At 35.3% G+C, this 12901-nt stretch overlaps 1 protein-coding gene across 3 annotated transcripts in view; it reads left to right on the forward strand.

The window, feature by feature from the left end:
- LOC120512061 (pleckstrin homology domain interacting protein) overlaps nucleotides 1–12901 on the forward strand; it is a 107556-nt gene that overhangs the window by 25849 nt on the left and 68806 nt on the right. For all 3 annotated transcript variants that reach the window (XR_005629932.1, XM_039729983.1, XM_039729973.1), the window contains exons 8-14: nucleotides 958–1179; nucleotides 1745–1845; nucleotides 7997–8067; nucleotides 8841–8941; nucleotides 9058–9098; nucleotides 10167–10265; nucleotides 12198–12351. Coding sequence is in view for 2 of the 3 variants with exons in the window: in XM_039729983.1 (XP_039585917.1) it covers nucleotides 958–1179; nucleotides 1745–1845; nucleotides 7997–8067; nucleotides 8841–8941; nucleotides 9058–9098; nucleotides 10167–10265; nucleotides 12198–12351 (789 nt within the window). In the remaining variant the exon portion in view is untranslated. The remainder of the gene's footprint in view (nucleotides 1–957; nucleotides 1180–1744; nucleotides 1846–7996; nucleotides 8068–8840; nucleotides 8942–9057; nucleotides 9099–10166; nucleotides 10266–12197; nucleotides 12352–12901) is intronic.

Here is a 12901-nt window from a genome sequence, read left to right on the forward strand (position 1 = left end):
AAAGTGTAATTGCTAGATTACAGAGGCAGATGTGCAGAGGCACTGTAAATAGATGGAAGAGGAAAACCTGGTGAAATTTTATAAGGGTGGTGTCACATTGTAACTTGTTGTAGCACCTGTGTGTGTCCAGTAGCAGATCAGTGCTCTGGATATTAAAACCCAGCTTTGTATTGCTTCTAAACCTAAGTAATTGAATTAAATGTTTACAATAAATCTTGTCTGTCAGTGTGTGTGCAGTGTTCAAATGTCATGGTATTGAGCCATGGTGCGGTGCAGATGCTCAGACTTTCAGGAAGGCACAGAAATGCAATTAAAAAAATGAAGGAATGAGTTCTGAATTTTTTGTTAGGGCTGGTAATATGTTGTACACAGGCAAGTAGCTGTTAGAATTGTGTGGGAAGACTAGCCAAACTTTAATTAAGTATGAATATGTAGATGACACCTCTTGAGTTTGTTGAGAAAGAATGATCATTTTGATGTTTATGTAAATGTGAATATTTAAGCAGGTTTGTAGTAGTTTGACCTAATAATGGAATAGCTCTTTACCTAACTTGTGGTAAGTATGATGGTGATGAAACTAGGAAGATAAGGAAAATATGTGGGTATAAATGATAGAAAATACCAGTTTATAATTAACTTCCACTTTTAATGTAAATCTTTATTTTAATGTCTTGCAACAGCTTCTTCAGTTTGTGCTGGATTTTTGGAAAAAATGTCTTACTGAAGCATCAACCAACATGCTGTAGGATTTATGATCTGTATTATAAATGCATCACGATTTGTATATACTGTTGAGAATCAATTGTAAAATTGTGTTTTGAATGCAGCGTGGAAAACTGTTAAAAGCATGGGTGGGAGTATCTGCATGTCACTAGTTCTGTTTTTCATTTCACTGCGCTAACTGTAGCATCAAAGCAGCCCATAGTGTGGTTGAAATTATTTCTACCTTACTTCTAGGGGTCAGATGATTGCCTTGTAAAAATCTGGGCAACTGATGATGGAAGGTTGTTGGCTACCCTGAGAGGGCATGCAGCTGAAATATCTGATATGGCAGTAAACTATGAAAACACCATGATAGCTGCTGGAAGCTGTGATAAAATGATCCGAGTTTGGTGCCTTCGAACTTGCGCACCCTTAGCAGTCCTGCAGGGCCACAGTGCATCTATAACGTCATTGCAGGTGGGTTTTTACTTTGCAAAAATGAGACATGAGAATGTTCAGTGTAATAAAAATGCATGCTTGGCAAGTAAGCTTGAAGTGAGAAGGAATTTTCATGGTATGCATAGTGAAAAAGCACATTTATTGTCAAAATGCCTGACCTTTGAAGAATCCCAGACATAATTCTTGTTCAAAAAAATTGCATGACACATGTGGGCAGTTCTGTTTTGAAGTACCATTTCTTTGCAGGCTGTGATTCTGAGCAGAGGTGCATTGATTAAAAACTGTGGTCACTGGCAGTACTGTGGTTTTGTTTGCATGAGTTACATGCTATTGTGCAACTTGGGTGGTGGGGAGAGAGGAGGAACCTGGAGTGCTTTGGCAAGTAACCCAGGAGGGTTGTTCTGGAGGAAGTTGACAGAGCAACATTTTGTTATTTTGGTGTTCATTCCGATCAGTTTCCTTTAAATATGATTTGATGCTTGACTTCTTTTTTTTTGTTGTTGAAACGAATTGTGGAACTCCTTAGCACATCTGGAACAGGTTAACAGGATTTTTTTTTCTTTTTTCTTCCTCCTTTTCCCAGTTCTCTCCACTATGCAGTGGCTCAAAGAGATACTTATCTTCAACCGGGGCAGATGGAACTATATGCTTTTGGCTGTGGGATGCTGGCACCCTTAAAATAAAGTTAGTTGCTATTTTATTTATTGCTACTTCTGTTTATGTAATTAAGAATGATGTACAAATATGGAGAAAAATTTGACTAAACCAAGCTTGTCATTGACTACTTCAGTATATGATTGTTGGGTATGATCTATTTCTGATGTAGCTATAGCTTGCTTGCTTATCTTTTAAAAACTAAGTTGATAATACAACATTTTGTGGAGTGATAATGTGTATCTGTTAATTTAGAAAATGAGTCTACTGTTGGGGTTTTTTGTTTAATATAATGTCAAAGTTGGCACTGCATTATTCTGATGTCATCAGAATTTCAAATGAAATTAAAAATATGTTGATAAAATTATTGCAATTTAGATTGCAAAATTCACTTTTAAAGGAGACAGTAATGTCCTAGTATAAATCAGGATAGAATATTTTTAATGTTTGTTGTTTTCTTACCTTTTCTTAGTTGCTCTTGGCTGTAACATGGCAGAAGGCAGAATTCTTGGACAGCCATGTATTGATGGCTGAAATTGTGCCTGAAATTTCTTTCTTCAAAGATACTAAAAATGTTGTCAGGACTTTCTGACATAGTTTTTATAAATCAACTTGCTCAGCAGCTTTCAAATGTTCTTTACTCTTTATTTTCCTTTATCACTGAAACCTATAGCTTAAAATTGGAAATAGTTGTTTTAGTAATCATCAGTGATTTAGCTTTGATGATGGGATGTGTTCTTATGGATATATGCTCCTTGCAGGTAAGTTCAATTTCCTTGTAGTTTTGGTAATTGCTGCTATAATCTTTTTCTTCCAGTGTGCTGAGGTTATGCAGAGCTTGCAGGCACACTTGCATAGGTACTTTTCTAGTTGTTTGGGCCTTAACTATTTTGATGTTCCCTGGATGTTTTGTCTCTCTTTTTGTACTGTAAATGAAGATGTGTCTCAGGTTCTAACTCCTCCGTTGCCTAGTGCATGCTGTAATCAAATTAAGACTCCCCTTTTCACTGAGGGCAGGAGGAGATAGCTTACATGCTTGTTTTTGTGTGAAGGAAAGCAGTTGCCACCACATTATTTTTCTTAAGGCTTCCTAAGACTGAGGTCTTGTTGACAAGGCTTTCATCTTGTTGACAAGATGAAATTTTAGTCTCTCTGATTGGTAAACCTTTTGAGCCCACATGTTTTTTATTCTTATCTTTCTCTTTTCTTTCTTTTCTTCTCCTTTTCCTAAGTAAAGTTTTAGTCTATGGAATTGATTTTTGAAACTAATTCTGTCATTAGAAAATAGTGAATCCTTGAGAGTTAGGTAGATTACAGTACATAAGCTGGGAGATTAATATTTAGCAATTATGAAAGTTTGAATCAATCATTGAATTGGATGAGATTTGTCTTGAGATTAAGCTTAGAGAGGGAGAAAATTGGTACCAATTCTGGTAGGGGATTCTCCCATGGTGATATATAATTGTAGAATAAAAATTGTTAGTGACATGCTCAACAAATATTAAAAGAGAAGATATCAACATATCAACAGATGTGATTAGACAGGGGCATAGTAAAACAGATCAGTTGAGATGTCTTGTGCAGCACAGCAAGGAAGTGGTTTGGTAACCTAAGTCACGCCAGTGACTCGTGTTGCTTAACAACAGAGAGCAGATTAAAGTTTGAGGCTGGAATTTTTCTACTGCTCTTACCTTCTGTTTTGGAAATACTTTTTATGTTGGGTTTGAGAAGAGAGAAGAAAGTCATTAAGCTGTATTTCTTCAGTCTGGAAAAAAAACCAAATACATGAAGATGAGTAATGTACAGTCATGAGTGTGTTGAAGAGGGAATATAATGAGGAATTTCTTGTGGGCCCTTATGGTTCTATAAGGTATCAAATGAAAGTATCAATTTTTAAACTGCAAGAAGATGGTTCTTTACAAAACTCAGTGCCACATATTAGGCATTGTATGAAGGTACTAAAAGGCATCACTGTGTGCTTTTTCTTCTTTCAGATCTTTGTTTAAGCTTAGTAGAACTGTAATGTATTTGAAGTAATTGATGTTTTTTAATCCAAACTAAAACTTGATAAAAATGTCTAAATAAGAAACAGGTATGTCTTTTGGGAGTGGAGTATAACTCCGTGCCATTTGTGATATCAAAACAGTTGGACACACAGGTCTTAATTTCCTGAATTGAACAGTATACTAGTTTAGGGAAACTGTTAGTTAGGTGAAATTTTACTCAATGTGCCTAAGGTGTAAACTTTTCTAACTGTGCTTATCATGATTGTTCCAGTAAACCAAAATAAATTTTACTGGAAAACTTGCAATCCAGTGTAATTTTTCACAAGGCTGCATTGCATGGCCAGTGCAGCTCAGCAATGGGTGTTTATTGTCAGAACACTTTTCAGTGACATGATTGCACTTCTTACACACTTGGATGTGGTTCTCCTTCCAGAGTTGCAGAAGTGCAACATCCTCTACATCCAGTCAGTTGTGTGCTGGGGGAGAACAAGTACCAGCAATATAAGAGCATCAAGAGAAAGAAAGGTGTCTGTTAATTTTTGTCATAAGGCCTCTTTTGAAGTTATATTAAAAAAATATGATGTGTAGGCCATCTGGAAGAGAGTATCACTGGTAAAGTGGGAAGTTTATCCTTCCATTTATCTGTGTAGTAAAAAATACAGGCTTGCTTCTGTTCAGTATTTTTGAAGAGGAGGAAAGCTGGCAGGGACAGTAAGATCTTACCATGGTTGTTCAGCCTCTGAGCTTGCTGCCCTGTGTCTTGGTTCTAGTACAATTCCCACCACAGGAAGGAGAAACTGGAGCTTTCAAGCAAGACTTAGAGTTCTGAGTGGTTCAGGTGAAAGATGCTGTAACACACTTAAGTCAGGACTTGAATTCACGTTCCTCCTGATCTTGACTGCAGCCTGCTCTACAAGGATGCAATTGCTATCAGTGAGGAAGGTGTGGTACTAAATTACCCAATGCTTCAAATGGGCACAGGTGGTAAAGTCTTGAAATTTTAGCTACTTTAAAGAAAAAAAAAATCAATATATCCCACACCTGCTTTTGGTACTCGAAACTATTTGAATTACCTGGTGCCCCTGGTGAAGGGCAGCCTCATGATGATCATGTGGTTGATTGTCATTTCAAGATGACTGGCAGTGCCATTAGTACTTTGCTGAACTTTTTCATGGAATATGGGAAAGGCAGAGTTGGTATTGTGGTCAGTGTGCTCTCAAATTAAAAAGAATCAGTTTTGTTCTTAACTACACTGAGCTGTACTTTCTGTGGGTTTTTTCTTATCTTTATTATTTTTCTTATCTTTATTATTTTTCTTATCAGATGTTTATTTTGTTTCATTCTCAGATTGCAAAAATCTTGTAACTCAGCTTTGCCAACAACTCTGCTGCGGTTAATATTATTTAATTAATATTATGTCTGAAATTAGGGGCTTCCCATGTTGGTCTCCTATTTTTTGATAACCTTGTTAATTGAGACATGTTCTGTGTTTGTGTCAGACACATAGCCTAGTCTGGAGCTGTTAGTGACAGCTTTGTTTTGATGAACTGCAAAAGGACATGTTACAATAGATATAGTGTTATAGGATGAAAGAGACATTGGTGCAGCTGACCACAAAATTCTCAGGTTGTTCAATGGAAAGTGAGCAACCTTGTTCACATGATTCTGTGATCAGTGTGGATGCATGTTCTTTAGTGTTACAGGGGCACCTGTGTGCTCCTCTTCTTTCCTTGAAGAGATTTATGACCAGGAAGCTATCATGTATGTCTAAAAGCAGTAACATTCCAGGTAGATTAATTCAGTTTCCAAACAGAGGAGGATTGGTTGTTGCTGCAGGCAAGGAATTCATAGAATGTAGCCCAAACAAGATTAGAAAACAATTGAAAATTTAGGCAATCAAGTCTCACCCTGGGTTTAGTCTTCTTTTACTATTCTGGCTGGTGATAGTAAACACAGGAGTTGTTTACTATCAGTTTGCAGTAGGGAGGAGTGAGAAAGTGTGCTTCATCAGAAACAGAATAATCATGTGCTTCATTCAAGTTTAAGGGAGAATTATTACAACTGGTCAGTGCATCACAGTTAAGTTAGTTGCACTGTGAAATATTTGCCTATGTATCCTTTCAGAGGAAGACACTGAGTTTCATTTTTCTTCTGACACCTGTTTGCATCACAAGTTTCCAGTGTTAGTCTGTTACTGACAGACCATATGAGCAAGGCAGCAGAACTGTCTCACAGATTTGAATAGAGGAGCTTGGTGTACTGGTTTTCTTCTTATCTATTTATTCTCCCATAATTTTAAAAAGAGGGGAAAAAACTCAGGAAAAACACACACTGATTTTGACATTCCTGTTTTGGACAGGACACTGATTTCTCAATTATCAGTGTGATGTGATATTTCCTATTTGCTTTCTTATGCAGAAGGCGCTTGATGTTAAAGGGGTTGGTAATATATCAGAACTCAGACATGCTGAGCCTTTTTCATTACCTTGTCAACAAAGGCTTAAGTTAGAGGTTATATCACACGTCTGTTTTCTGTGAAGAAGTCTTCTTTAACTGCTACTTGACCAGAGTTAGGCTAGTTTGCAGGTTAGATTAATAAACTAATAAAACACTTAATAAATGCATTGAAAAGATATTTAAAGTGAAACACTGTCCTGGGGAGAATCAGCTTTTGTCCCCTTTCCACACTTCACAAAAATACTGATTGCCCAACTCATTTTGCAATCTGCTCTATTGTAGAAGAGTGCTGTAATCTCGTCTCCTAATGCCTAAAATAGCACACATTGGAGAGACGTGAGTTTGAGAATTTAAATTGGTTTTCCAAACTAGAATGTAAGTGCATACTTTCTCTATTTTCTAGCTGTCCTAATGCCAAAGGCAGAGTTCACAACAGCCTTTTTATCTATTTACATTTGTTCCAAATTATGTAAACTGTGTATTGAATTGTTTGATAGTTCTTGTTAGTATCTCAGTTAAGGAGCATTTCAGCTGTTTTGTAGGAAAGATCTTTGTCTTGTTTAGTGTATCTTGATAAATTTCCTTGTCACAAATCTGCATGGAGTTACCTTAAAACTCCTGCAGGAAAGGTCACAGAAACAGCCTATAGTGAATGGGTAACTTGAAGAAAGATTTCTTAACTGGTGTTGCTGATGTTTATTACTTTGTTTTATGCATAAACATCAACAAGGTTTAACGCTTATTACGTTTTTTGAGATAGCAATAACTAATTAGTGGAGAAAGATCTCTTATGCATCTGCCTTCAGGTAAAATTAATTATAACAGGCCATTGTGCTTTTAAAAGAGAACATTTTGAATAAGTTCTGAATATACATTCTTTTATGTTAGAGCGAATCTTTAGTGATGACACTCGTGGGTGTAGTGCTGCTGTTCTCTCGTAAGTTAATTCTTTGAGGGAAGATTGCAGATGGCATTCTGTGCAAGACCACCTACTGGTTTGAGGTTGCTGTAATGCATGAACAGAATTGAAATAATGATTGAAGAACTTGATCTGATTTGTTTTGGTTTTACACATCCTTAAAGTGCCAGGTTCACCTAAGCTTTAGTTTTGCTTGCACATGAGATTCTGAAATGCCTAGAGAAAAATGAATACCATAAAGTAAAATCTTTTACAAACTTCTAATCTTTGTCCTGACATTTTGGGTACTGTTTGAAACTAGCCTACAAGGATGTGTGTAATTTGAAGAAACTCTTACATTCTAATACTGTGAAAACCTCCAAATTTATTCAAATTTCTTTAATATCCTTGTCTATATAGAGCACCCACCTCTGTTTCTCTCTTGTAAAAGCAAACATATGCCACAGGAGAAAACCAGTACACCTAGTGGTGTAAAACTGAACATCATGGGAAACTGTCTCCATTCTGCCTTGCTGATAACTTCAGGAGAGTGTTATGTATGGCAATATCAGAAGGGAATAGGATTTAAGTTATGTTACAGCTCTCCTCGATGCATGGATTACTTAGTCCATCTGGATGTCTTAGTTTCCAAAGATCAGACCATGAAGCATAGTCACACAAAATTGTTTATAAATGGGCAGCCATCTGTTCTTTCATATTTAATTTTATCCTTCTGTCCTTTATTTCTAAGATACTGACTTGTTTCTTGAAACCCTATTAGGAAATTATCTAACTGTTTTTTTGGTTTTTTTATTTGTAGTCCAAGGCCAACAAAGTTTACAGAACGTCCTCGGCCTGGAGTCCAAATGATCTGTTCTTCTTTTAGTGCTGGTAAACAACTTCTTTTTTCATCCTCTCCTTGTATGCATGTAGGAAGTCACTTGAAGTGTAAAAAAAAGTACAGTACAGTTACTGTAGCATATTTATTTTTAATGAGATGGATTTGAGTTTAAGTAGCTGTTAAAAGACCCCAAATATTTAAAATAGAAATTCAGAATTTATGCATTAATACTTGCTGCTACAGAAATTCCTAGAAACGGTTAAACATGAAATGTTGTAAGTAAGTCTCTTGTGACTGCAAGTCTTTTCAGAACAGGATAGATATATACCTTTTTTGCAGAAAAATTGGGAGAGTCAGCTTTATCTGAGGTGTAATATATGGGGATTTGTACAAGAAGGGGCTGATTACAGAGTTCTCACGATCTGGGTTTCATTGATTCTAGAGCTGGTAACTGAAGAATGCTACATAAATAATTGGATAAAATACCAAAATGTACTGGAGCTCTAGTTCTGTTTGAATTTTTTTAAGAGGGAGGCTTCTAAGGGCTTAGCTGCAAGCAAATTTCTCTGGTCAGCTAATCTTTTGGATACACCTTCTGATGCATATTTACTGACAGCAAATGTGAGGTAATTCAGCTCCAGTTAAACTTCGGAGTTTCTAAATCTTGTTTTTACTTAAAGGTCTGTTACAGGCATAGTTGAAATGAGATACAGCTATAAATTTCAGAGAATAAATTGAAATATTTGATGTTACATCTCTTTGAAAATACTGTAATAACAGTAGATTGCCCTTTTTTTAAGACTTATCTGTTTGTTTTTCTCAGGTGGAATGTTTTTGGCCACTGGAAGTACAGATCACATCATTAGGGTTTATTTCTTTGGATCAGGTCAGCCAGAGAAGATATCAGAGTTGGAGTTTCATACTGTAAATACATTTTCTAAAATTACATATGTACTCGATTAAAGTAATAATTTGGATAAAAAGGGGATAACTTGGAGAAATTTGATTTCTTTTTCTTTTTCTGCTCTTTTTTTATATAGGACAAAGTTGACAGCATTCAGTTTTCTAATAGTAGTAGCAGGTAAGCACACTATTCAGAGCTAGCTTTTTGACCTTGTAGACATTTTTAAATATCAGTTTCCAGAGAGAGTTGTTAAAAAAAGAGCTTTATTTTGAATTTCATCCAGTAAAATTGTCTATAACTATTGGAATCTCAGTGTTTCTTTTTAATGGTACTCCTTAGTTTCACAGTTTCATTGTGTTGGTAAAATTATGGGTTTAAAAATACTTGAAACTTCTTCCTGAGAAATATGTATGTGTGTGTGCATTCACATAGCAAATACATGTACTTTTAGATACATTTTAACATGTAAACCTTTTTTGAGTTAAGTGACTGCTGCATATAGAGAAATTATTAAACTAGGTCTAACCATGTTTTGTTTAGCTAACCTACTGCTTTTTTTAATGTTTCACTTTAAGTTCTGGATGTTGGATATGAAGGATGCTCAAGCAAATAGTTTGGTTTATTATGAAGCATCTGACACTTTACTCATTTGATGTTCTAATGCACACTTTTATCATGATACAAATAGTTGCAAGCCAAGCTTCACCCACCTCTTTATCCTCCTCCTACCCCTGAACCTCTAAAAGGGGGACGAAAAGGATGGGAGAGAAACTCAGGCTGGGAAACACTTTCTTTGTATAAATATCATAATACCTACTCTGTATACAATGCTAACTTATTTGGAATAGGTTTTGCTTTAATTCATGTCTGTACTTCTACTGGCAGGCCTCTCCTCTTGACCTTGTGTTATGGGGTCTGTCCCTTGAAATGTTCATTGGGTTGTGGTGTCCCTCTGCCAGTGCAGTGTCATAACTCAGCAAGGTGCACCAAAGGTCATAGAACAGTTAGTTTGGAAGGGGCTCAAGACAGGGAAGCAGATTTGTCTTTTTAGAGGCCTTCAGTTTTTTTGCTGGTATGGGAAGTGTTTTTAACCTCAAACCACTTGTACAGCTTTCTGACACTGTTTGGACTTCTTACTCATACCTTCTGGTTTTGAATTCTAATGTCTGGGACTTCAATTTTCAGATGTCTTTTCTGCACAGATCTGCCTTTGATCTCTGAGTAACTTTTCCCCCCTTTTGTTAGATTTGTGAGTGGAAGCCGTGATGGAACAGCACGAATCTGGCAATTTAAGCGAAGGGAATGGAAAAGCATTTTGTTAGATATGGCTACTCGCCCAGCAGGGTAAGTGATGTAAAATGTTCTGCTATCACATAGATTCTTGAGGGCCTTTAATATAATTTGCTGACTTACTAAAAATTTTTTTAAGAAGAGTGAAAGAAAGGAAAAAGAGGAGGCTTAAATTATTATTGCTTAAATGCACAGTATGCTTATCTAGTTCTTGAAATCCAACTAAAATAAATATTTGACTACATATTCAGCTGTGGAAATGAGCTTGTGTCCTGATAATAGTGCCACAGATACTTTGATTAGATTAAAACAATAAAAGATCATAAAAACCCATTGAAGGTCTAATTCATATAGGGTTGTTACATAGATATTTATTTCTGGAGCATGAAAATCAGGGCAGGTCTCTTCTTGAGACTGCTTGTATTTTAGTAATATTTACAGATATTGTGGAACCTGCATGCTCAGAAAAGCAGTATTGGGTCCATTTCATACAACATGCCAGAGCAAAGAAATTGCTGACTCTGTAATAGTTTTGTGTTTGTTAAAACAATATGAGAGTTTACAAGAGTTTGTAGGTATGGGAAACTTCTGTACACTAGAACAAGCAACAAAAGATGCTTGAAGATGGAGAATGACTTAGTAGGAATTGCGGCTTGCACCTTTTTATTTTGGCATGAAGATATTTTTCAGCTGATGTAAATTAAAAAGATTTATAACAGGTTTAAGGAATAAGCCTTTTTCCCCTATGTGAGTGCTTTGAAAAATATTTAGTAAAAAAAAACCATAACAGTTTCAGGAGTAATCTGTGGTAAGATATCTGAAAGACCAAGAGAGGGATGGAAGAGAAGGCTAGATAAGCTGTAATTTAGTTAGATGTTTAGATCAGACATTATCTTTTCAGTTATGGACAGATGCAACAAAACATAGGTTGTCAAACTGTTGGACTAGAGTGTATAAAATGCTGCTACTTTGATAACAGACTGAGTTACTCTCAGTAAAAATTCTCAATTTTAATTGCCACTGGGCAACAGAGGAATGAATTCTTCTTCATTGTGGTTATAAATGCTGAATTTATCTGAGAAACTGAAATACTCTTTGTAAAACACTCTAACAGAATTCTGTTTTGTCCTTTTGATGAGAGGAATAAATGCAATTCCAAATTTGATCTTTTCTGCACAAGAACTGTTTTATCAAAAAAATTAAATCACTACACTGAAAGGAAAGAGTGAATTCAGCTTATAAAGCCTGCTGGATTCTGCATTGAATCTAGAAGGGAATTTGGCTATAACCACATTTTCTACTACTGAGCAATGTGGTGTTGTGCTTACTATATGGAAGATTCTGTATTTTGTCTGCCTACATAGTGGTAACTTGCTATTGTTGCATTTGTTTGATGTTTTCTTAGAAGTAAATGTGCTAGAGAATTCAAGGGTGATTATTCTTTAAATCACACTGCCAAAATGTAATTTTTGAGTATTCTGATATATTATATTATAGATTACTGTTGTTCGGGTTTCGTGCAAGATTAAGTGCCATTATTACCAATAGTAAAGTGATGCCAAGGTAGTGGTGTAGTTCTAAATATTGCCTGAGAATTTAGATAATTTAAAGATATAGAATACTTCTCTCCATATTGAGAACTACTTATTACAAATATTCTTTAGGACAATTTGCTGTTACTTGGTTGATAAATTTGGATTTTTGTTTTTTAGATGTCACAAGAAATACTGTAGCTATCAATTTAAATTAGGTCATGTATCAGATGGGATTTTCTGGAAGTTCCTTTAGTCATTGTTTAAGTATTTACAGTTCTTTGTGATTGTACATGCTACATTATGGAAGACATCTTTAATTTCTTTTAAGAATATTTCTCAAGAAATAGTCTTAAAAATACAGCAAAATATGGAAGTTTTTTCACTTGTTAGTAGTGTTAAACTATTTTGGCAAAGTAGGATTACACTGAAATTTTTTACTTTTTTGTTTTAGACAAAGTTTTCAAGGAGTTGAAGATAAAATCACAAAGCTGAAAGTGACCATGGTGGCATGGGATCGCCATGACAATTCTGTTATAACTGCAGTTAATAATATGACTCTGAAGGTCTGGAATTCTTTCACTGGCCAGCTCATTCACATTCTCATGGTAAGGTGTAGCATATTGATTTATCAATCTTGAATGCAAAATTTATTTATACATCATTGACATTCTTCCTTATGTTTTTTTTTGCATCTGGAAACTGCGGTGACAAATGTTTGCAGATAGTTGAAGTGTAATAGAGATGTCTATCAGCTGCTTATTAGAAAATAAAAGCTTAAAGTTACAAGTAACCACTGCATTGGGTGTTTTTTTTTGTTTTTTTTTTTTTTTTAATGGAGTACTATCTTGAAGGAGAGAAGAAAATGATTGGCTTTTTAATCTTTATTTAATGTGATATTTTAAAATACTGTTAATGGGTAAATTTAATCAGAGACCCTCTTTAACCAGAGACACTTCTGCAATCTAATAATTCCATGAGTACAAAAATTAGTCTTCTAACTAAAATAAATCAACAGTTTTACTAATCTCTGACACTTCTGTAATTGAGAAAATGGTTAACTGTAGGTAACTTGATACTCTGCTTAGAGATGGACATACTTCATGCAAATCTCTAAAATATAGCATTAAATTTGAATATATTGTTCTCTCCTTTAAG

This window comes from Passer montanus, unplaced genomic scaffold (assembly GCF_014805655.1).
Source record: "Passer montanus isolate IOZ18808 unplaced genomic scaffold, ASM1480565v1 scaffold11, whole genome shotgun sequence".
NCBI lineage: Eukaryota > Metazoa > Chordata > Aves > Passeriformes > Passeridae > Passer > Passer montanus.